The sequence below is a fragment of the Sciurus vulgaris genome (genome assembly GCF_902686455.1).
Source record: "Sciurus vulgaris genome assembly, chromosome: 11".
NCBI lineage: Eukaryota > Metazoa > Chordata > Mammalia > Rodentia > Sciuridae > Sciurus > Sciurus vulgaris.
In genome coordinates this window covers 71,849,382-71,871,259 of record NC_136472.1, presented here as the reverse complement: position 1 = coordinate 71,871,259, position 21,878 = coordinate 71,849,382, and the positions used below count along the sequence as shown (strand labels likewise).

General features: G+C 36.4%; 1 protein-coding gene across 1 annotated transcript in view; it reads left to right on the top strand.

Moving 5' to 3' along the window:
* The window catches only part of C2CD3 (C2 domain containing 3 centriole elongation regulator), a 145,184-nt gene that overhangs the window by 12,002 nt on the left and 111,304 nt on the right, over nt 1–21,878 (top strand). The window contains 4 exon segments of the mRNA XM_079103795.1: nt 10,238–10,461; nt 11,616–11,863; nt 18,613–18,745; nt 19,381–19,509. Of these exon segments, the coding sequence (XP_078959921.1) occupies nt 10,238–10,461; nt 11,616–11,863; nt 18,613–18,745; nt 19,381–19,509 (734 nt within the window).

Genomic DNA, 21,878 nt, shown 5'->3' with positions numbered 1-21,878 from the left:
TGCAGGAATATTCAGAGGTAAAATGATAAGACTATGAGAGTTGTAACCTAATCAGTCCATTCTAGTTTGAATGGACTGACGGGGCCGTAACTGTAGGCAGTTGGGGCATTGCATGTGGGAGTACATGCCCTTGGAAGGGCACATCTTCCTTTCCTCTCTCTCTGCTTCTCGACCTTGCCATGAACTGAGTAGCTTTCTTCTTCTAGACCCTTCCCCTATGATATGCTGCCTCACCTTGGGCCCAGAGCAAAGGAGTTGGCCGTCAATGGACTGAGAACTCTGAAACCGTGAGGCCCAAATAAACCTTCTCTTCTCTAAATTTTTATTTTTTTTTTTGTATTTTGATCACAGTGATGCAAAAGCTTACTAAAACACCATCTATATTTGCAAATAACTTTATTAGAAAACAGCCATACCCTGCATTTTTATATGGTTTATGATTTTTTTCATGCTGTACAACAGAATTGAGTAATTATGACAGAGATCAAAAGGTACACAAAGCCTAAGTGTCCATTCTAATTGCCTCTGGTCCCATCCTAAGAAAAATGTGCCAGCCTCTGATCTACCTTTGTAAAATGTTTGTTCAAGTCTTTTTGCCCATTTTTATTATTTTTTATTTTCAGTGCTAGAGATTGAACCCACAGCCTCACCCTCACATATGAGGCAAGTGCTACTGTTCAACTGTACTCAAAGCCACCCATTTTTAAAATAAGTTTTTCTGTTTTGTGTTTTTTTATTTCTGTACTGGAGGTTGAACCCAGGAGTGCTCACCACTGAGCTATCCCCAGCCCTTTATTTTTTATTTTGAGTCAGGGCCTTGCCAAGTTTTCCAGGATTGCCTTGAACTTACAGCCCTTCTGCCTTGGTCTCCTGAGTCGCTGGGATTACAAGTATCTGCCCAGCTCTTTTAGTTTTGAGAGCATTTTTATATTTGGGATAAATGTAAGTGAACTTATTTGTTATTTATGACTTATTAATTTGTTTATATCTTATTTATTTATAGTTCTAGCTTGTGGTTTATCTTTTTATTTCTTTTTTTTTTTTTTTTTTTTTTTTTTTTTTTTTGTGGTGCTGGGGATTGAACCCAGGGCCTTGTGCTTGCAAGGCAAGCACTCTACCAACTGAGCTATCTCCCCAGCCCTATCTTTTTATTTCTTGATGATATCTTTTGAAAAACTTTTTTGTGTTTGTGTGTGGTGCTGGGGATTGAAACCAGGGCCTTGTGCTTGCAAGGCAAGCACTCTACCAACTGAGCGATCTCCCCAGCCCTATCTTTTTATTTCTTGATGATATCTTTTGAAAAACTTTTTTGTGTTTGTGTGTGGTGCTGGGGATTGAAACCAGGGCCTTGTGCTTACAAGGCAAGCACTCTACCAATCCTATATCCCCAACCCTGGAAAACAACTTTTATTTAACAAAATCAACCTTATCAATTTTGCCTTTTCTGGTTTGATAGGATATTACTTCTAAGATATTTGTAAAACTTAAAATTTCAACTATCACATTTAATCCTAAGTATTGCTGTGTATGGTAATAGCCTCTATGTGTTACACTTTCAGTATAAATGAGAATATGAATTGAGCATTTAAAAAATTTTGATTTTAATTAGTTATACATGACAGTAGACTGCACTTTGATTCATCATATATAGTGGAGCATAATTTCTCATTTTTCTGGCTATACATGATATAGAATCCCACCGGTTATATAATTATATATATACATAGGATACTAATGTCTGATTCATTCTTCTCTCCTTCCTATCCCCAAACCCCCTCCCCTCCCTTTACTCACCTCTACTTAATCTAAAGTAACTCATCTTCCCTAGCCCCCTGCCCATTGTGAATTAGCATCCACATATCAGAGAAAGCATTCAACTTTTTGTTTTTTGGATTGACCTATTTCACTTAGCATGATATTCTCTATCTCCGTCCATTTACCAGCAAATGCCATAATTTCATTCTTCTTCAAGGCTGAGTAATATTCCATCATGTGTGTGTACATATATATGTAAATTTTTTTTATCCATTCATCTGCTGAAGGGCATCTAGGTTGGTTCCATAGTTTAGCTATTGTGAATTGAGCTGCTATAAACATTGATGTGGCTGCATCACTGTAAATATGATCATTTTTAAGTCTTTTGGGTAAAAACAGGGAAGTGGGTTAGTTGGGTCAAATGGTGGTTCCATTCCAAGTTTTCTGAAGAATAGCCATACCACTTTCTATAATGGTTACACCAGTTTGCATTCCCACTAGCAGTGTACAAGTATACCTTTTTCCCCACATCCTTGCCAACATTTATTGTTTTTTTATTCTTGATAATTGCCATTCTGACTGGGGTGAGATGAAATCTTAGTTTTGATTTGCATTCTCTAATTGCTAAAGATGTTGAACATTTTTTCATATATTTGTTGATTGGTTGTATTTTTTCTTCTGCAAAGTATCTGTTCAGTTCCTTAGTCCAATTATTGGTGGGGTTTTTTGTTTATTTGGTGTTAAGTATTTTGAGTTCTTTATATATCCTGGAGATTAATGCTCTGAGGTACAGGTGGTAAAAATTTTCTCCTATTTTGTAGGCTCTCTCTTCATGTTATTATTTCCTTTACTGAGAAGAACCATATTTTATTTTGAATTCGTCCCACTTATTGATTCTTGACTTTACTTCTTGCGCTTTAGGAGTCTTGTTAAGGAAGTCAGATCCTAAGCTGACATGGTGAAGATTTGGGCCTACTTTTTTTTCTATTACATGCAGGGTCTCTGTTCTAGTGCTTAAGTCTTTGATCCACTTTGAGTTGAGTTTCATGCAGGGTAAGATATAGAAGTTTAATTTCATTTTGTTACATTCAGATTTCCAATTTTCCCAGCACTATTTATTGAATAGACTGTATTTCCAGTGAATGTTTTTGGCGCCTTTGTCTGGTATGAGATAACTGCATTTATGTGGGTTTGTCTCTGTGTCTTCTATTTTGTACTATTGGTCTAAGTGTCTGTTTTGGTGCCAATACCATGCTGTTTTTGTTACTATAGCTCTGTAGTATAGTTTAAGGTCTGGTATCGTGATGCCTCCTGCTTCATTCTTGCTAAGGATTGCTTTGGCTATTCTGGGTTTTTTATTTTTCCAATGAATTTCATTATTGCTTTTTGTAGTTCTATGAAGAATGTCTTTGGGATTTTAATAGGAATTGCATTAAATCTGTATAATGCTTTTGGTAATATGGCCATTTTGACAATATTAATTTTGCTTATCCAGGTGCCTGGGAGGTTGTTCCATCTTCTAAGGCCTTCTTCAATTTCTTTCTTTAGTATTCTGTAATTTCACTGTAGAGGTCTTTTGTTTGATTGATTCCAAGTATTTTATTTTATTTTTTGAAGCTATTGTGAATGGGGTAGTTTTCCTAATATCCCTTTAGTAGTTTCATCACTGATGTATAAGAACACGTTTGATTTATAGTTGTTGATTTTATACCCTTAAATGGAGCATTTTTAATATTGTTAAAATTTAAAATAAAAAATCTTTTGGGGATATTAATTTCAGGAATGCATTTATGCCATCATTTTCATTTCTGAAAATCCTCTTTACACATGGAAAATAGAGCAAAATAGAACACATCATTCCTTTCCAGGTATATTTTCCAAAGATAAAATCTTTGAAAAAGGAATACAATGAATCACGTATTACATGGTTCCATATGAGTACCCTTGTGGATAAATAATCAGATTGTTTACATCAACTCTAATGTCAGTTATATTGTCCTTGTATTTTATCAGTCTCTGCTGATGATCTGAGACTGAGAATTCTTTTAACTCAAGCCCAAGCTCAAAACATTTGTTTAACATCACACCTAGCACTAAACTGCCTAATATCAATGCAATAATAGTAGGATATTATAAGTTCTGATCCAGTTTATCAAGTAAAACATTGACCACAGAAATTTATTTAATTCATATGTTAATTATATACATGTATTGTTTGACTTCTAGCTTTTTAGACAAAGAAGATAGTGAATAGGTTTAGAATTCTGTGCCTTTGCAAAGTGTTGCCACCTGAGACAAAGACCATTTCAGAAGCATTGCCCATTTTCATGTCTTCAATAAACTGTGGAAGACTTTTCTCAGTTAAGATAATTATTTTCTTGGTCCTGTTTGTCATGAGCATCATGTCCAAAAGGTTTTCAATCACATTGAGATTCTCATTGATATTTTAAATAAATATTATCAGAGAGTTACTTTTATCTGTGTTCACATCAACTACAAAGAAATGCTGCAAATTAATTAACTTTTTCACTCAGCTTGCCTTTTAAGTTTGCAGCCATACCACTAAAAAATTCTACTGCATTCAGTGTTTTTTTTTTTTTTTTCTTCTTCTTCTGGTTTTGTTTGTTTTTACTGAGAGTTGAATCCAGAGGCATTTTACCACTGAACTACATCCCACCCCTTTTTATTTTGTATTTTGAGACAGGGTCTTGCCAAGTTGCTTAGGGCCTAGCTAAATTGCTGAGGTTGGCCTCAAACTTGTGATCCTCCTGCCTCAGCCTCCTGAGCTGCTGGAATTACAGGTGTGCGCCACCATGACCAGCAGTAAGCATTCTTTTTTAAAGAGACTTTTGGCGGAGCCAGAGAAAGCAATACTGGGAAAGGGTCGATGCTTCAAAGGAGGATTGTGCATCCGCTTCAAGTCTCATCTCCTTCAGTTATGAACTGTGTCTTTAAGCATATTGTTCCGAGCTTTGCTTTGTTCTTGTTTGTGGTGATTTTGAGGATTAAGTGGGAGGAGATAAATTCTGTTGAACAGTAGTATAGGTGCTCTAATCCATTGTAATTCGTGTGACTACAGATTTGAAAAGATTGTTCTTACTGGTGTTTGGAAAGAAAAGGAAAGTAGGAGTTAAGAGAGCAAGGCTCTGGAGTAAGGGACCTTGAGTCATTTATTTGCTCAGTGATGTTGGCCTGTGAGGCTTGGTTTCTTTATCTGTAAAATGGGGGTAGCTAACCGCTTACTTAAGATATTTAGGTCACCTGATAATAAATTGACAGCACTTTGAGTAGCACAGCTTCAGAAGAGGCAAATTAAAGATAAAATAGAAGTGTTTCAACCCACACAAAGTATATTTAAAGAAACTATTGTGACTAAAGAAATGTTGCCAGGGGCATCCAGGGATTAGATGTTCCAGTGTGTGCCTTTGAGAATCAAAGACTTACTACCCTCCTACATAGCTAAGGAGGATATCTCCCTGAGAGGTTTCAGTAAAAGCTTACTGGAAGTATAGGGAGCTCCCGTGAATGGGGGAAATTATTTATCTGGAAGCTCTACTCTCATAAAAACTGGTTATGGAAGATTACCACCCCATGTGAAAACAAATTTTGTGCTTGAAATAACCATCCAGTAAGGGGCAGGAAAACTGTACGTTTTTTTAAGAGGGCTTATGCACTGGAAAGATCATGATACCATTGTCAACCTAGAATAAAGTCAACCCATTCAAGAAAAAAAAAGAGACTTTCATTTCTTTTAACTTATTTTCTTACTATATAACTGCATTTCACAGGAGTACTGCTTATTATATTTGCGTATTAGAAAAATCTTTATTTCAGTACTTTTCTGTTTATTCGGGGTTTTTTTGTTTTTGGTTTTGTTTTGTTTTTTTTTTTTTTGTGTCCCTGGGTGGGTTTATTCAGTTTTAATCATGCGTCTTTTCCACTTAGTGATCTTAGTTCTTCCTATAATTTGTTTCATAATGTATCTTTTGACGCGGTCACATTTTGTGTTGTATATTAAACCATCTGGGAATATTCTCTCCCTCAAAGAGATATGCCTTCTCCCACTTCTTTTAAATTTCATGTCTCTTGTTCTCTCTTTCATGGACACAAAATATTCCATGTTCTTTTTCATTCTGGCATAAGAAAGATGGAACCCATAGATATTAAGGGAATACTACAAACAACTGTATATGTACAAATTTGACAGCTTAGGTGAATCAGGCTGATTGTTTGAAAACCATCAACTACCCAAACTCACTCAAGATGAAATAGATAACCTGACTAGATCTGTATCTATTTTTAGTATAAAATTGAATTTATAGTTTAAAACCTTCCAAAAAGAAATCCCTGGGCCCTGATCACTTTACTGGCAAATTCTTCCAAACATTTAAAGAAGACTTAGCACCACTTATACATAGTATCTTTCAAAAAAATAGAAAACACAACTTATTCTGAGGACTGCACCTCCCTTATACCAAAACTAGAGGACAGTACAATAAAACTTCAAAACAATATTCCCTCATGAACCTAGACCTAAAAGTCCCCCCAAAATAATAAATTCAGTACTACATATAAAGAGTAATACCCAACCAATTGAAGGTTATCACGAGAATGCAAGGCTATTTTCAGTTTTTGAAAAAATCAGTTAATATGACAAGCCATATTAACTGTGGATACCCACACTACATGAAAGAATCTCAGAAACCTGTAGAGTGAAAGAAGTCCATCTAAACAAGTATGCACCGTATGGTTCCATTGGTATGGCATTCTTGAAAAGACAAAACTATCATCTCTGGGTGCTAAGGATTAGAGGTGAGGAGAGGGTGTGTCTGTAAAAAAGGATAGCACATGGGAATTATCTGGGGTGATGAAAGTGTTAAGTATCTTGATTATGGTTAAGAACTTGTGAAACTACATTTATAAAAATGTTGATTTTTACTAAAATAAAAGTTTCAAAGCATGGCCCCAGATGCAACTATAACCAACAGTTTTCATTCTGCCTCCCTTTGCGACAGTTAGGAACTTGCTGCTGGAATACATATCGTGACAAAAGCAATTAGTTTAGCTAATTTTTGACACATGGAAATGGAGACCTAGCATTGCTAGATATTTTGATTTTTCAAGAGAAGCCAGAAATTCATATTTTTATATGAAATGCAATTCTTTGAAGCATTGTTAAGTGATTTAAAATTTTTTAAATGCTGCATTGACCAGCATAAGTCTGAAAATTAGACATACTAATTTACTATTATCTCTGATATTGATAGATGTCTTAGGTGTAAAAGATAATTGTAGGCAACTTAGTGCTAAAGAGAACCTTGAGTTGTTGCTAAAAGGATGATAAACATCTTAAGGCTGCTCTGTTATGGATGGAGGCAGTATATGGCATATTTATAGTACATGTGGATGGTGTGGGCTTCAGAAGAGGAGTGATATATTTAACTGATAGAGTGTTGTTGTGGAGATAGCACCAGAAAAGAGTAAGTCGATGTTTCTTATTCTGGCAAGTGGAAGTTTCCTTTGGAGAAGACTTTAGGGAACTGGGGACCTTTTAAGAAAAAATATGTCCAATTAAAGTGATAAGATAGTTTTATAACATAGAAAATCTGGCTATGGTTGTAGCTCAGTGGTAGAGCATGTGCTTAGCATGTGTGAGGCTATTTTAGTTAGCTTCTGTGTCACTGTAACTGAAATACCCTACAAGAATAACTTAGAGGAGGAAGTTTATTGGGCTCCCACTTTCCTAAGTCTCAATACTAGATGGCCATCTCCATTGCTCTGGGCCCAAGGTGAGGTAGCACATGGTGGTGAAGGGCCCAGCAGAGGAAAGCTGCTCCATTCATGGCAGGATCAGGAAGCAAAGAAGTGGGGGAGGGGCCACAGGGAAGATGCATCCTTCCAGGACATACCTTCAGTGACCCACCTCCTCCAGCCATGCCCCTCCTGCCATAGTTATCACCCAGTCAGTCCTTTCAAACTATGACAGACTGACTAGAAGACAGCTCTCATAATCCAATTGTTTTACCTCTGAATAGTCCTGCTTTAACACAGGAACTTTTAGGGAACTCCTCACATACAAACCATAACAGAGGCCCTGGGTTTAATTCCCAGCACCCAAAGAAAGAACAAAGAAAAATAAAAGTTAAAAAAAAAAAAAAGAAAGAAAGTCTGCAGGACTCAATATTGGAGTTGGCAGAAGAGTGAGCATAAGGGTGAGCCATGATTGGAAGGGAAAATGACTGAGGTGAACTGGAATGAAGATAAAAGGACATGAATGCAGATTATATTGGGTACATTATGGAAAGCAGAGGGTTTAGGAGTAGAGGTCCAAAGGATAGGAATTGATTGAACAATATTCTGTTTTATACCTCCAAAGTTAGACAAATTCTCTTCCTTCCACCTATAATGTTTTACTTCAAATCCCTTCAGCTTTATTTGACTTACTCATATTTGAGATTCTTAACTCAGATGTTTGTATTACACTCCTGGACACCATCTCTGGTACTCTTTCCTCACCTTTTCCTACGCTCAAACTTCTCTTTAGTGTTCCCATAGCATTTAGTACACATCTTCATCTTAGCACTCACCATTTTATATTAAGTTTTTTAAAATTCCCTTACAAAATAATATGATTCCTTGGGTTACAGTCCATGTTTTAGACGTCTCTTTGTCCCAGACAGGTAGCACAGAGCCTTGCACAGAGCTAGTATCAAACAATATTTGTATAACTGAGTTATGCTGGCCCCTAAGTTTTGATTAATAAGATGGATGTAGAAAGTGCCTGGACTTTCTCTGCCCTTTCACCACCAGCCAGTAGTAGAATAGGCCCGTGAGTTGTTTTGCTAATGGTTCAGATATGCTTTAAGGCAAAAGCAAAATTCAGTAGCCAGTCAGCAGTTTATTATTAAGGCCAGGACATAGACCGTATCCCCAGGGCCTCCTTTGTTTCTAGAATGCAGTGATAGTCTTTGGCAAGTGATGAATGGTAAGGGAACACTTCCTGACATTTCCATTTGAGCAGCCAGGATTTTAGGTGATGATATTACAATGACCATTGCTCAGACTATTCATCCCACCGCATTCCTATCATGTCTTTATAAGAAAATCTTGATGATTAATAGATTTGAAGGATTTTATATTGGTTCATGATCAGAATTTTCCTCATCAGAATCCAGGCATATTTTATTGGGCTTATGCCTTGGCATTTCCCTGCACAAAATATTCCATTGACCTTCCCAGAGATAGCTTAAAACATGTAACTGTAATTTTTCATTTTTGTGTTAGGTAATTCATCATTATTTTACTCTCCTTGGCTGCTTCAACAATTCCTGCTTTCTGACCTTGAACTTCTAACACTGCTATTCTTTCTTTTGGAATATATTCCTCAATTTCATCTCAGAGTTTTGCTTTAGACCTTTTTTACTTTAATTCCTCTATTAGGCTTTCTCCATTGGACTTTTCAGAGGATTGAAAAACTTTTTTTTTAATTACTTTTTACACTTTTTTTTATTTACTTATTTTTATGCATTACTGAGGATTGAACCCAATGTCTCACACGTGCTAGGCAAACACACTACCACTGAGCTACAACCCCAGCCCCTGAAAACCTTTTAATAGTGAACTTGAACTTAAAGGAATGAAAAACTAAGTAAACTTATTTTTTTCTTTATCTCACTATGTTACCCAGACTGGCCCCAAACTCCTAGGCTCATGCGGTCTTTCCACCTCTGCCTCCTGAGCACCTGGGACTGTAGTCATGTGCCATCGCACCTAATAGAAACTTATTTTTCAACTTAGTGTTTCTCCCTTCTCACCATCTCTCTTCTCCATCATAGAACTAGGGACTTAATTCTCCCCCACAACTAATAAGAATGCAGAGGTGCTATGCCATTCTTTCATTCATCAGACCATTAGGTGTATTATGTTTGAACACCAAGAGTATGGTACTAGCTAATTAGTCAGTCAAAAGAATGAAGAAGACAGTTCATGCCTTCAAGGAATTCATGGTCTAATTAGGATGATAAAAAATACAAATACCTTCTCCAAGCCTGTGCTTTTTTTTACTCTTCAAATTAGAACAACATACTTTCCTGATAGGGTTATATCATCACTGAAGCTTCTCTGTGTGAGTTCTGGGCTATAGTATTCAATAAATGCTGGTTGTATTGATGGGTAGATACATGAAGTAGGCAATGAACATAACATCTCTATCTGGACATAAAGAATTAACGTTAAGGTGAATTTTGTATACGAAGATATAAAGCTGTAAAATGTAAGGCACATTTAGAGAACTCTAAGTAATTGGTCTGACCAGGCCAGAGTAATGAAGAATGGGAGCATGGTGAGAGGTGAGGCATCTGGAGTAGGCAGGAAATTAGACTTAATCTTGTAAGGAACGGGGAACATTAATTTATATGAAGTAGGGGAGTCAAAATTAGTGGATGCCAAAGAAAATTTCTGATATATTACATGTTTCTTTCAGGTTTCACTTGCCTTGGAGCCCCTGTCAGAAACTTACAATAGCTACAATCCTCTTCCTACCACTGACATGACAGAAAATGTGCTTTTATCTAAGCAGGGATTCAGAGAGAATACTGAATCCAGCAATACCCAGTTTCTGATTCCATCAAGGTCTCATGGGATACCTACCATCAAAAATGATGGAAAAGAATTAGGAGCCAACAGTAGCAGATCAACCACACCAAGGTAATTACCACAGTCTGTAGCTAACTCCCAATGCACTCATGATTTCCTTCTTTTGTTTGTGATTTAATGAAAAACTAAAGTCAGAAATGCCATTACTCATTTAGGAGATAATTTTTAAGTACACACTGTGGTCCTGGTTCAATATTAGGAGCCTAGAAATTAATAAAACACAATTCCCAGGACTGGGAGTGTAGCTCAGTGGTAGAATACTTACTTAGCATGCCCAGCACCAAAACAACAAAACCAAAACAAGAAACCTCAAATCCTTGTTTTTAGAGACTATTCACAAACTAGAGGAAAAGCCAACATATAAATAAATAAGACCAAGTAATATGTAGATGCCATGGTAGATGTCCATGAGGGAAAAGAGGGAAAGGAATTATTTTGTGAAACAGAGCAGAATAAGAAAAACTGATCTTTCTCTTAATTGTTTATGAAGTATTTGCTTTATGTCAGGCTCTGTGCTGACCCCTCCCCCACATTTTTGTGTGCTAAATTCTTTATTTCATTGTTTTATTCCAGACACATCTAGCGGGTGGTACTTGCCAGTAATCCCAGCAACTCCAGAGGCTGAGGCAGGATGCTCACGAGTTCAAAGCCAGCCTCAGCAAAAAATGAGGTGCTAAGCAGCTCAGTGAGACCCTGTCTCTAAATAAAATATAAAATAGGGCTGGGACTGGAGTTGTGGCTGTTGGTAGAGTACTTTCCTAGCACATGTGAGGCCTTGGGTTTGATCCTCAGCACCACGTAAAAATAAAATAAGGTATTATGTCCACCTACAACTAAAAATTATATATCTATATATAAATATATATATATATATATATACGCATACATATATATGTATGTGTGTGTGTATGATATATATATATAGGACTGGGGATGTGGCTCAGTGGTTGAGATGTGGCTCAGTGGTTGAGTGCCTGAGTTCAATTCCGGGTACCCCTGCCCAAAAAAAAAAACCCACAACTGTAGGTAAAATATCTGTTATTAAAGAGATGTAAAATTGTATGATAAAGTCACATTGCAAGAAAGTCACCTCTTTCAAAGTCCAAGCTATATTACTATCACTGATCCTCTTCCTGACTTTGACAAAGTGGCATGTTACCATAATGGATTAGACACTGATGACAGTCTCCTTTTTTTTTAAACAGGGGAAAGGACCACTTGTACTTTGTAGAGAACTCTGATACAATAAAGGATTCTTTCTTTGGACTACAGCACCATCTTAATTCAGGTCAGAGTTTAGAGTCTGTAACTCTAAAAGGCAAAGCACCACGGAAGCAGATGTCCCTTCTCAACAGTTCTGAATTTCAGCCTCAAATTAGGACAGTTGCCAAGAGTCATAGTGACTCATGCATCCTTTCTTCAAACAACCCCCCTACCAAGGACCTTCTTTCAGGTATGTATATATTTGTGAACAGAGATTAATTTATAATTTATTGGGATTGCTCTGCTTATTAACTCACCTATAAAGAGAACCAAGACTTATATTTGAACTAAATAGTCAAATAAAAGACTTGCTGTGGTCCAAAATTTCTCCCCATTTAAAGATAACCCTATTGGAGCTGGGGTTGTGGCTCAGTGGTGGAACACTTGCCTAGCATGTGTGAGGCACTGAGTTTGAGTCTCAGCCCCACAAATAAATAAATAAATAAACTAAAGGTCCAAAAATTTTTTTAAAAGATAGCCCTGTTAAACTACCAAATAACTTTTTCTTTTTAATTTTTATCTTTAATTGACACATAATAATTGTATGTATTTATGGTGTACATTGGGACATTTCAGTACATATATATAATGTGTAATGATCAAGTTAGGATAACTGTCTTATCTATCACCTTGGATATTTATCATTTCTTTGTTAGGAACATTCAGATTTCTCTCTACTAATGATTTCAATTAATTATTGTCAACCATAGTTATCTTATTATTGCTATAAAACATTAAAGTTATTCTTCCTATCCATCTGCACCCCTGTATTAGTTAATCTTCTCCTCTTTGCCCCCCTCCCAACATCCTTCCCAGACTTTATAACCACTCTTCTTTTCTCTACTACTTTGAGATCAACTTTTAAACTTCCACATACAAATGAGAAGACACATTATTTGTCTTTCTGTTACTTTTATTTCACTCAACACAATGTCTTTCAGTTCCATCCGTGTCTACCAAGGAACTCCTAAATTAGTTTCTTATAATTGCAGATTTGGGGAAGCTGTTTAAAAGGAATCTGGATATTAAGTGAAGTTTTTATCAGAGAAAAATATTAGTTCTTATTTTTCCCCAAATAATTCCAAGGCAGGTACTTTTTTTGTATTAGAGCAGCATATACTTATACTATTATACAGAGAGGGCAGTACCAAGTTCATTTCATATTCTGAAAACTATTAGTCTTAATGAGAATATTCAGTGCATCGCAACTGATCTTAACTGCTCGTCTAAAGCCTGGGAATTAACTTCTGTTATAACTAAATAGAAGTAGAAAGGAGATAAGGTTTACCCATGTAAGGGCTTAAACTAGGTGGCGGGGGAGGAGGGGAGGGAAGCAAATGGGAATAGAATTAATTACAATAAAAGTGACTAACTGGCTTAGCATGACAGGAATTTGTTCCCATCCCCACAAGTAAAATTTCCAGAATGGAATATCTATAACATTCATAGGAAAGTCTTTTAAATAACTACCAAGGTACATAATTCACATTAGTAAGGTCATTTGGTTTGATTTTTATTTTTGTTCTTGTTCTTGTTTTTTGTGTTGCTGAGGATTGAACCCAGGGCTTAGCATGTGCTGAGCATACACTGTACCACAGAGATGTGTACCCATCCTGGTATATTTTTTAATGAAGAAAACATTCTGTTCATAGTTTATCAACTGAAATGTCTATTTTTTTAAAATATATTCAAATATTATAGTCCAATTATTTTAGCCTTTAACACAAAGACTTCATTAACAAGAAGGAAAATTGACCCACTATTCTCAGCACTTGTTGACTTACACTTGGAATATTTTGTACAGACTAGGGTACCAGACTTGGAGAAGGATATTTGTTCATTAATTAAGCATCTACCAAATGTCTGTCATTCTTCTATGTGTCAGGAATACAGCAGTTTAATTTTGTTTTTAAAAAGACAAATTCCTGTGGATCTTATATTCTGAATGGGAAGACAAATTATAAACTAGATAAATAAATATGTAGTATCAGATGGTGATAATGGTAATGGGGAAAAATGAAGCAAGGAAAGTGAAAGAGATACTTGTTTTATGTAGGTTTGGTGATTTATTCATTTGTTTATTTTTTTTTTATTTATTATTGGTACAGGAGATTGAACCCAGGAGCTATATCCACTGAGCTATATCCCTAGCCTTTTACTATATCCCCAGCCTTTTTTTTTTTTTTTTTTGGCTACAGGGTCTTGCTAAATTACCTAACTTGGCCTCCAACTTCTGCCTCAGCCTCCTGAGTCACTGGGATTATTTAGCACCAAGCACTAAAGGAGGGCCTTGTTAAGTAGGTAGCATTGCAGATCTAAAGATGATGGTGGGGGCTGGAGACGTAACTCAATGGTAGAGCACTTAACTAGCATGTGTGAGGCACTGGGTTTGATCCCCAGCAACACACACATACACACACAAAGACAAGTACCTTCTAAGGAGAGTAACTAGGCTGGTAAGGTAAAAACAACCAACAGGAGATATTTAGCCTGAAGAACACAGCTACCACTTATTGAGCACTAATTATGTGCTAGGTACTACTCAAAGTGCTTTATACCCAGAATCTTAGAAAAATCATTGTGAGGGTAGGGATTTTTCCCCCGTTTTAAAATGAAGACATAGGCTGAGTTAGGAAACTTCTGCCTTGTCAAAAGGGGCAGCTGCTCCTCATTAATTTTTGTCTTAGACTCTAAGGCAAAGCCCTGTCCTTAGTCCTGCTCCTTTAAGTTCATTGTTTACCTAGGCATGCCTGTATTATTATTATTTTAATCAAGACTATACTAGCCAACTGTTCAAGCCAAACATAATATGCCAGGCACAACCCCTGGCCTGCCAATATGCAGCCTCTTCTGTAATCTTCTAGGATCAATGGATTTAAAGATAAAACATGAGAGATGATGGCTCAGTCTGAGTTAATAGTCTGACATATGCAAAAATGGGAGAGGACCACTTCAAAAGGTTGTGAATTCTACACCACTGTAAATAGTCAGGCATGGGCTGGAGATCCTCTTGCGTATTGTATTAAATCCTCAAGTAGACATTTGAATGGAATCTTTAAAGGTCTCTTCCAAACACAAGATTCTAGGGAACTAAGATTAACTGGGCTGCTTCCATAGGCCTAGAGCTGAGATCCCAGGAGGGACACAATAAATAGCTAAACCCAATGATTTTCCTGGTCTTTATTGTACTAATAGTATACCAGAAAGTGGAAAGTGGTACAGAATCAGGCAGCTAGCTAGTATTTATGGAACACCAACTACACATTCTGTTTACAACAGTTGAACTTTAGAACAGATAGCAGAATATTGGAAGGAATACCAGAAGCTGTATATCTACCTTGTTTAGCCAGGGCTATACCCATTTCATATAGGAAATAAGGGAAATATTTGTCCTGAACTCACCAGAGTGCTATTTCAGTGTGTGTACAAAATGGTTATTGAATTGAGGTGCAGGAAGATGCCATGATAATTCTTGTACTGTGGGATACCAGTTTCTCCTTGAAAAGTCAAGATAAAATGTTCTTATTGTCATACCTTAGACATCTTTTCCAAAAAATGGGTGTTTCAATAGTGAAACCATTTGGAGGCCAACAAATGGACTACTTGTGCATAGAGTTCTCTTTCTTATCTTCCTTAATGTTTATTTCCATTTAAAACCTGCTTTGGAAAGTATCTGAGGTACCAATTCCATTTCATATTTAAAGGACTCAATAAATCATTCTTCAATATTATCATTCCCAATGGAGTTTTTATTTATCAGAGATGAAAAAGAAGCTCAATTCAAGTAGCTTTTATGTGTCTGTCTTGTGTCAGTCTTGTTCTTAGTTTTAGGATTACAATGATAAATGTTTCAATCCCTGCCCTTAAGGAATTCATTTTAGTAAAGTAGACAGACTCAAAAGCAGATTACAATTATGTGTAAATACATGCAGCAATAGAAGTATTCATTAAAACATGTTATCAAATGTCCAATAGATGCCAGACACTGTACTAGATACCACAAATACAAAGAGCAGAAAAAGCCAATCCCAGCACTATAAATTGGGTAAGATTGACAATTAACAATACTGTGTGACCAATTCTTTGATAGAGTTAAATACCAGGAACGCTGAGAGCACAGAGGAAATATTTTGCCTTAAGGAACTGATAATAATTAGATATTGTTTTAGTTAGCTTTTTCATCACTGTAACCAAAACACCTGACAAAAACACCTTATAGGAGAGAAAGTTTTTTGGGTCTTACAGTTTCAGAGATCTCAGTCCATAGATAGCCATGTCCACTGGGGCTCTGGTTCCAAGGTGAGGCAGCACATCATGTGGGAAGGGTTCTAGTGGAGGAAAACTGCTCTCTTATGGCAGCAAGGAAGCAAAGATCAGCTGGGTACAGTGGCTCACACCTGTAATCCCAGCAACTGGAGAGGCTGAGGCAGGAGGATCATAAGACATGACCCTAAGCAACTTGCTGAGACCCTGCCTCAAAATAAAAAGGCTGGGGATATAGTTCATTGGTAAAGCACCCCTGGATTCAACCCCCAGTACCAAAAGAAAAAAATAATTTTAAAGGAAGGAGAGATCCAGGAAAAGGGGAAAGGACCATAAGGAAGATGCATCCTTCCAGGGCATACCCCCAGGGGGCCCACCTTCTCCAGCCACTCCCCATCTGCCTACAGTTTCCACCCCATCAATCCATTCAAACTAGGATTAGGTTACAGTTTTCATAGTCTTGTCATGTTACCACTGAATATTACTGCATTAGCAGAAGCTTTGGGGGACTCCTTATATCCAAACCATAATAAAGTATCAAGGCTGTTACCTCATTAGGAACAAGTATCAGAAAAAAAGGTTATTGTCTACATGGCCCTAAAATCAAACACTGCTTGTCATTAACCTCTTATTCAATCCATGAGAGGTTAATGAACTTTAAATCATATGAAATAAAGCCAGTATCAACTAAACTAAAAGAAAAAGGATCCTGTTGCATACTATGCTTTAAATGGAAGACTTTTAGATCTAACTAGATTTCTAATTCTGGTAGACCATGTTTTCCTCTTTCTCAGTGAATAAACAATCCAAATAAATCTCTTTGGGATGCAGATGTTTTCCAGCTGAATCTCAAAGAGATTTTCTTTCTTTTCATAAAAAATTAATATAATAAATTCTGAATATCATACTGTGTAGCCATTATTTACTGAGAAAAAGTTAGTGGTAAGTGAAAACATAGTTATAAAACAGGATATACAATATGCCATTTTTGTAAAAAATGTATATATAGACATATGCATAGATAAAAATAAGACACATCAAAATGTTAATAATCATTTTTTGGTACCAAGGATTAAACCTAGGAGTATTTAACCACTGAGCTATATCCCACATCTCTAAGCCCCTTTTTTATTATTTATTTTGAGACAGGGTCTTCTCACTAAATTGCTTAGGGCTTCACTAAGTTCCTGAGACTGGCTTTGAACTCACAATCCTGCTTCAACCTCCCAAGCCACTGGGATTACACGCATGTGCCACCATGCCTGACTAACAACCAGTATTCTTTATTAGTAACATTAATGAGTATATTAGTTTTGTGTGACTGCATAACGACCACAAACTTAACACTTCTAACAATACCCATTTGTTATCTCATGGTTTTATATGTCAGAAGTCAGTCATGACATATTGGATTTTCTGCTAAAGTCAAGGTATCAGATAGACTGAGTTCTTATCTGGAGGCTCTAGAGAAAATTTCTGGAGAAAATTCCAAGCTTATTCTATTGCCGACAGAATTCAGTTCCTTGTCATCGTAGCATTTAGACCCCATTTCAAAGTCTCATATCATAGGTCCTGCCTACCAAGATAATCACCCTACCTTAAAGTTGGCAGGTTTGGAACCTTAATTACATCTTCAGAATCCCTTTGAAATAATACCTAGATGAGTGTTTGAATCACTAGGAAAAGGTATGTGTACCTAAAGGCTGGGAATCTTTGGGGAACCATTTTAGAATTCTGTTTACCTTAGTGGATGAGCTTTATTTGGTTTAATTTGCTTTTATTTTCATATCACACATTGAAGATATGATATTTAAGGTTTGGGGTCTTTTCTCAAGTTTTTAAACTATATTTTGATCTGTTTATTGTAAGAAATGTTAGATATTTATGGATCTCTTTGGCACATTTTGAGGGTTTTTTTTTTCCCCTTGGCTTTAGCCACCATATTTTCCTTATTTTCAGAAATTTAAAACTATAGTCTAGAAAGTAGGTATTTTTTTTCAGTCTCACTCACCTTCTAAACAGATGTAGAATCTCAATAAAATTATGATACTTCCCATGTTCCATGGAGTAATACCATTGGTCCTCAGCTTTTAAAAGGAAGCCTAGGAACCATAGCAGGATCTTATGTAGTAGAGTGGATAAAAGCACAGAATGGGGAGTCATTCTGGTTATATAGTAGTCCCCATTTATTATAATGATTGAAATTGAAATTCTCATTGTAAGGCAAGGCCCCCAATAGATGCCTAGAACTGTATACTACTGTGCCCTGCATATGTACTATTTTTTTCCTAAGTATACATGTCTTTGATAAAATTTAATTTATAAATTAGGCACAGAAAAAGATTAACACTAATAACTAATAATAAAATAGAATAGTTATGTACAAACACCAGTTGAAAAAATTGAATGCCTGGGGATTTAATGACTCCCACAAGAAGGTCATCTTCTCTGTAAAAAAAGACTTTATTCATTGACGCAATGTCAGCATCAAAACAGTACAGAGTAGAAGCTCAGCAAACAACTATTGTTAAATGAATGTCCTCAAGGAATTCTCTTGCTCGTGGGGAAGGGTACAGAACCTTGTGGTAAGTCTTAAGATAGAAGGAAATACACTGAATATTGCAAATATTTCTTCTGGAACTAAGAGTTTTCATTTTCTGCTTTTGCTGCTTTCAGCTCTGTTAGAGCAAGGCAATAAACTGCGCAATGCCATGGTGATTTCTGCAATGAAATCAAGCCCAGATACTAGCATGTTGTTGGACAAAATTCATCCTCCAATGAAGGAAGATTCTCTTCGATCATCAACCCAGTAAGTTACAGAATAGACACAAACTCAACAGTTCATTTTCTTGTTAAACTGTTTCTTTCTTGTTAAACTGTTTCTTTTTTTTAATTACTTATTTATTTATTTATTTTTTAAGTTGTAGATGGACACAATACCTTTATTTTATTTATTTTTATGTGGTGCTGAAGACTGAACCTAGTGCCTCACATGTGCCAGGCAAGCATTCTACCCATTGAGCTACAACCCCAGCACCCAACCTGTTTCTTGTTAAGTTCTAAACTGGATAATCTTGGAAATGTTCAGAAAATAATTTTTGACAAGGTGGCAAAGATGTCTAAACTAGGAGTTAAGGTGCTAGTACTAGCATTGACACTTGCTAAATGTATAAACAAGTAAATTCTTTGCTCTTTCTGAACTGGAATGCTTGTATATAAAATGGGGATATTTTCTTCCTATCTTTGGGAAATGAAATGGGATTCTGATGAGGAAAGATCTCTGCAGAGTGTAAAGTTTTAGATATATTTAAGGCATTTAAATCTTAAGCTAAATTTTCTGAATCAGACCAGATCCATACTTTTTTTTTTTTGCTCAATTAGTTATGATTCAGATTTTCCCCATCTGTTAGCCATTTAGTGAGAAAGTATTTTCCTACACTTCAGAATCAGAGTGTTGTCTAACAATCAAAGGAAAGACCACATTGAAGATCATGTCCTTCCTCCAACTGAGGATGCACTTTGGAAACATGACACAAAAATTGATTCCAGAGCTATACAGCTGCTATTAGGCAGGTAAGTGCTTTTAACCAACGTCATTTCTTTTAAGTTCTTCCTCCAGTTCATTAAGTACTTTGTTAGATTCATCCTCCTAAAGCTTTGCTTCCTTACTGAACCAGTTTTTTCTTATTTCTTAAACTACTACTCATTGCCTACTAAAGAAAAATTCAGTTTTTAGCCTTTTGTTCTTGGCTTCATTTACAGAATGATTCCCAGTCCATCTTTCCATTATTTCCCAGCTCTTCCTACCACCAATATCAACATGATGTGATGAAAGCTGCATGAATTTAAACAAATTCAAGTTGAAATTTGAGATCTATTGTGTCCTTAAGCAAGCATCTCACCACCAGAGGCACCAATAAATTTGGAATTGTTCCTAATCTTGCAAAACTGTGAGAATTAGAAATGATGAATGTAAAGGAGCTAACACTGTGCTTGACACATAGTAGTTTGATTCTTGGTAGCTGTTGTTAATATTACCATTAACATGTGCCCTCATCTATTTAGTCTCTCTTGAGTAAGATATGATCACCATTACTGTCTTGGCAAGGTGGTAGGGCATAGTGGTTAAAAGCAATATGTGTTAAGTTGTAAAAGTGTAAGACATCAGCCTTCATGGTATTTACTTGGATTCCCAGCAACTTGGGAGGCTATAGCAGGAGAATCAAGAGTTCAAAGCCAGCCTAGGCAACTTAAAGAAACCCTATCTCAAAATGAAACAGGGCCTTGTGCTTGCAAGGCAAGCACTCTACCGACTGAGCTATCTCCCCAACCCTCAAAAATAAAACATTAAAAAAAAAAAAAAAAAAAAAAAAAAAAGGAGGGGAGTGGTGTTGGGGATATAGCTCAGTGGTAGAGCACCCTGGGCTCAATCCTCAGTAACAGAAAATAATGTACTTTAATTAATTAAATAGAGGTACAAAAGAACATGTTCTTTAAAAACTCCATTCAAGAACATGGGAGATCTTTCCATCTTCTAAGGTTTTCTTTAATTTCTTTCTTTAGTGTTCTGTAGTTCTCATTGTAGAGGTCTTTCACCTCTTTTGTGAGATTGATTCCCAAGTATTTTATTTTTCTCGATGCTATTGTGAATGGGGTAGTTTTCCTGATTTCTCTTTCTGAAGATTCATCACTTATGTATAAAAATGCATTGGATTTATGAGCATTGATCTTGTAACCTGCTATTTTACTGAATTCACTTATGAGTTCTAAGAGTTTTCTGGTGGAATTTCCAGGTTCCTCTAGAATTAATATTGTCAAAATGGCCATACTACCAAAAGTGCTATACAGATTCAGTGCAATTCCAATTAAAATCCCAATGGTGTACCTTACAGAAATAGAGCAAGCAATTATGAAATTCATCTGGAAGAATAAGAAACCCAGAATAGCTAAAGCAATTCTCAGTAGAAAGAGCAAAGCAGGGGGTATCGCAATACCAGATCTTCAACTCTATTACAAAGCAATAGTAACAAAAACGGCATGGTATTGGTACCAAAATAGACAGGTAGATCAATGGTACAGAATAGAGGACATGGACACAAACCCAAATAAATACAGTTTTCTCATACTAGACAAAGGGGCCAAAAACATGCAATGGAGAAAACATAGCCTCTTCAACAAATGGTGCTGGGAAAACTGGAAATCCATATGCAACAGAATGAAACTAAACCCCTATCTCTCACCCTGCACAAAACTCAACTCACAATGGATCAAGGACCTTGAAATCAGACCAGAGACCCTGCATCTTATAGAAGAAAAAGTAGGTCCAAACCTTCACCTTGTTGGCTTAGGATCAGACTTCCTTAACAGGACTCCCATAGCACAAGAAATAAAAGCAAGAATCAACAACTGGGATAGATTCATACTAAAAAGCTTTCAGCAAAGGAAACTATCAGTAATGTGAAGAGAGAGCCTACAGAGTGGGAGAATATCTTTGCCACTCATACTTCAGAGAGCACTAATTTCCAGAATCTATAAAGAACTCAAAAAAGTCTATACCAAGAATACAAATAATCCAATCAACAAATGGGCTAAGGAAATGAACAGACACTTCACAGAAGAAGATGTACAAGCAATCATCAGATATATGAAAAAATGTTCAACATCTCTAGTAATAAGAGAAATGCAAATCAAAACTACCCTAAGATTTCATCTCACCCCAATTAGAATGGCAATTATCAAGAACACAAGCAACAATAGGTGTTGGCGAGGATGTGGGGAAAAGGTAGATTCATACATTGCTGGTGGGACTGCAAATTAGTGCAGCCACTCTGGAAAGCAGTATGGAGATTCCTCAGAAAGCTTGGAATGGACCCACCATTTGACCCAGCTATCCCACTCCTTGGCCTATACCCAAAGGACTTAAAATCAGCATACTACAGAGA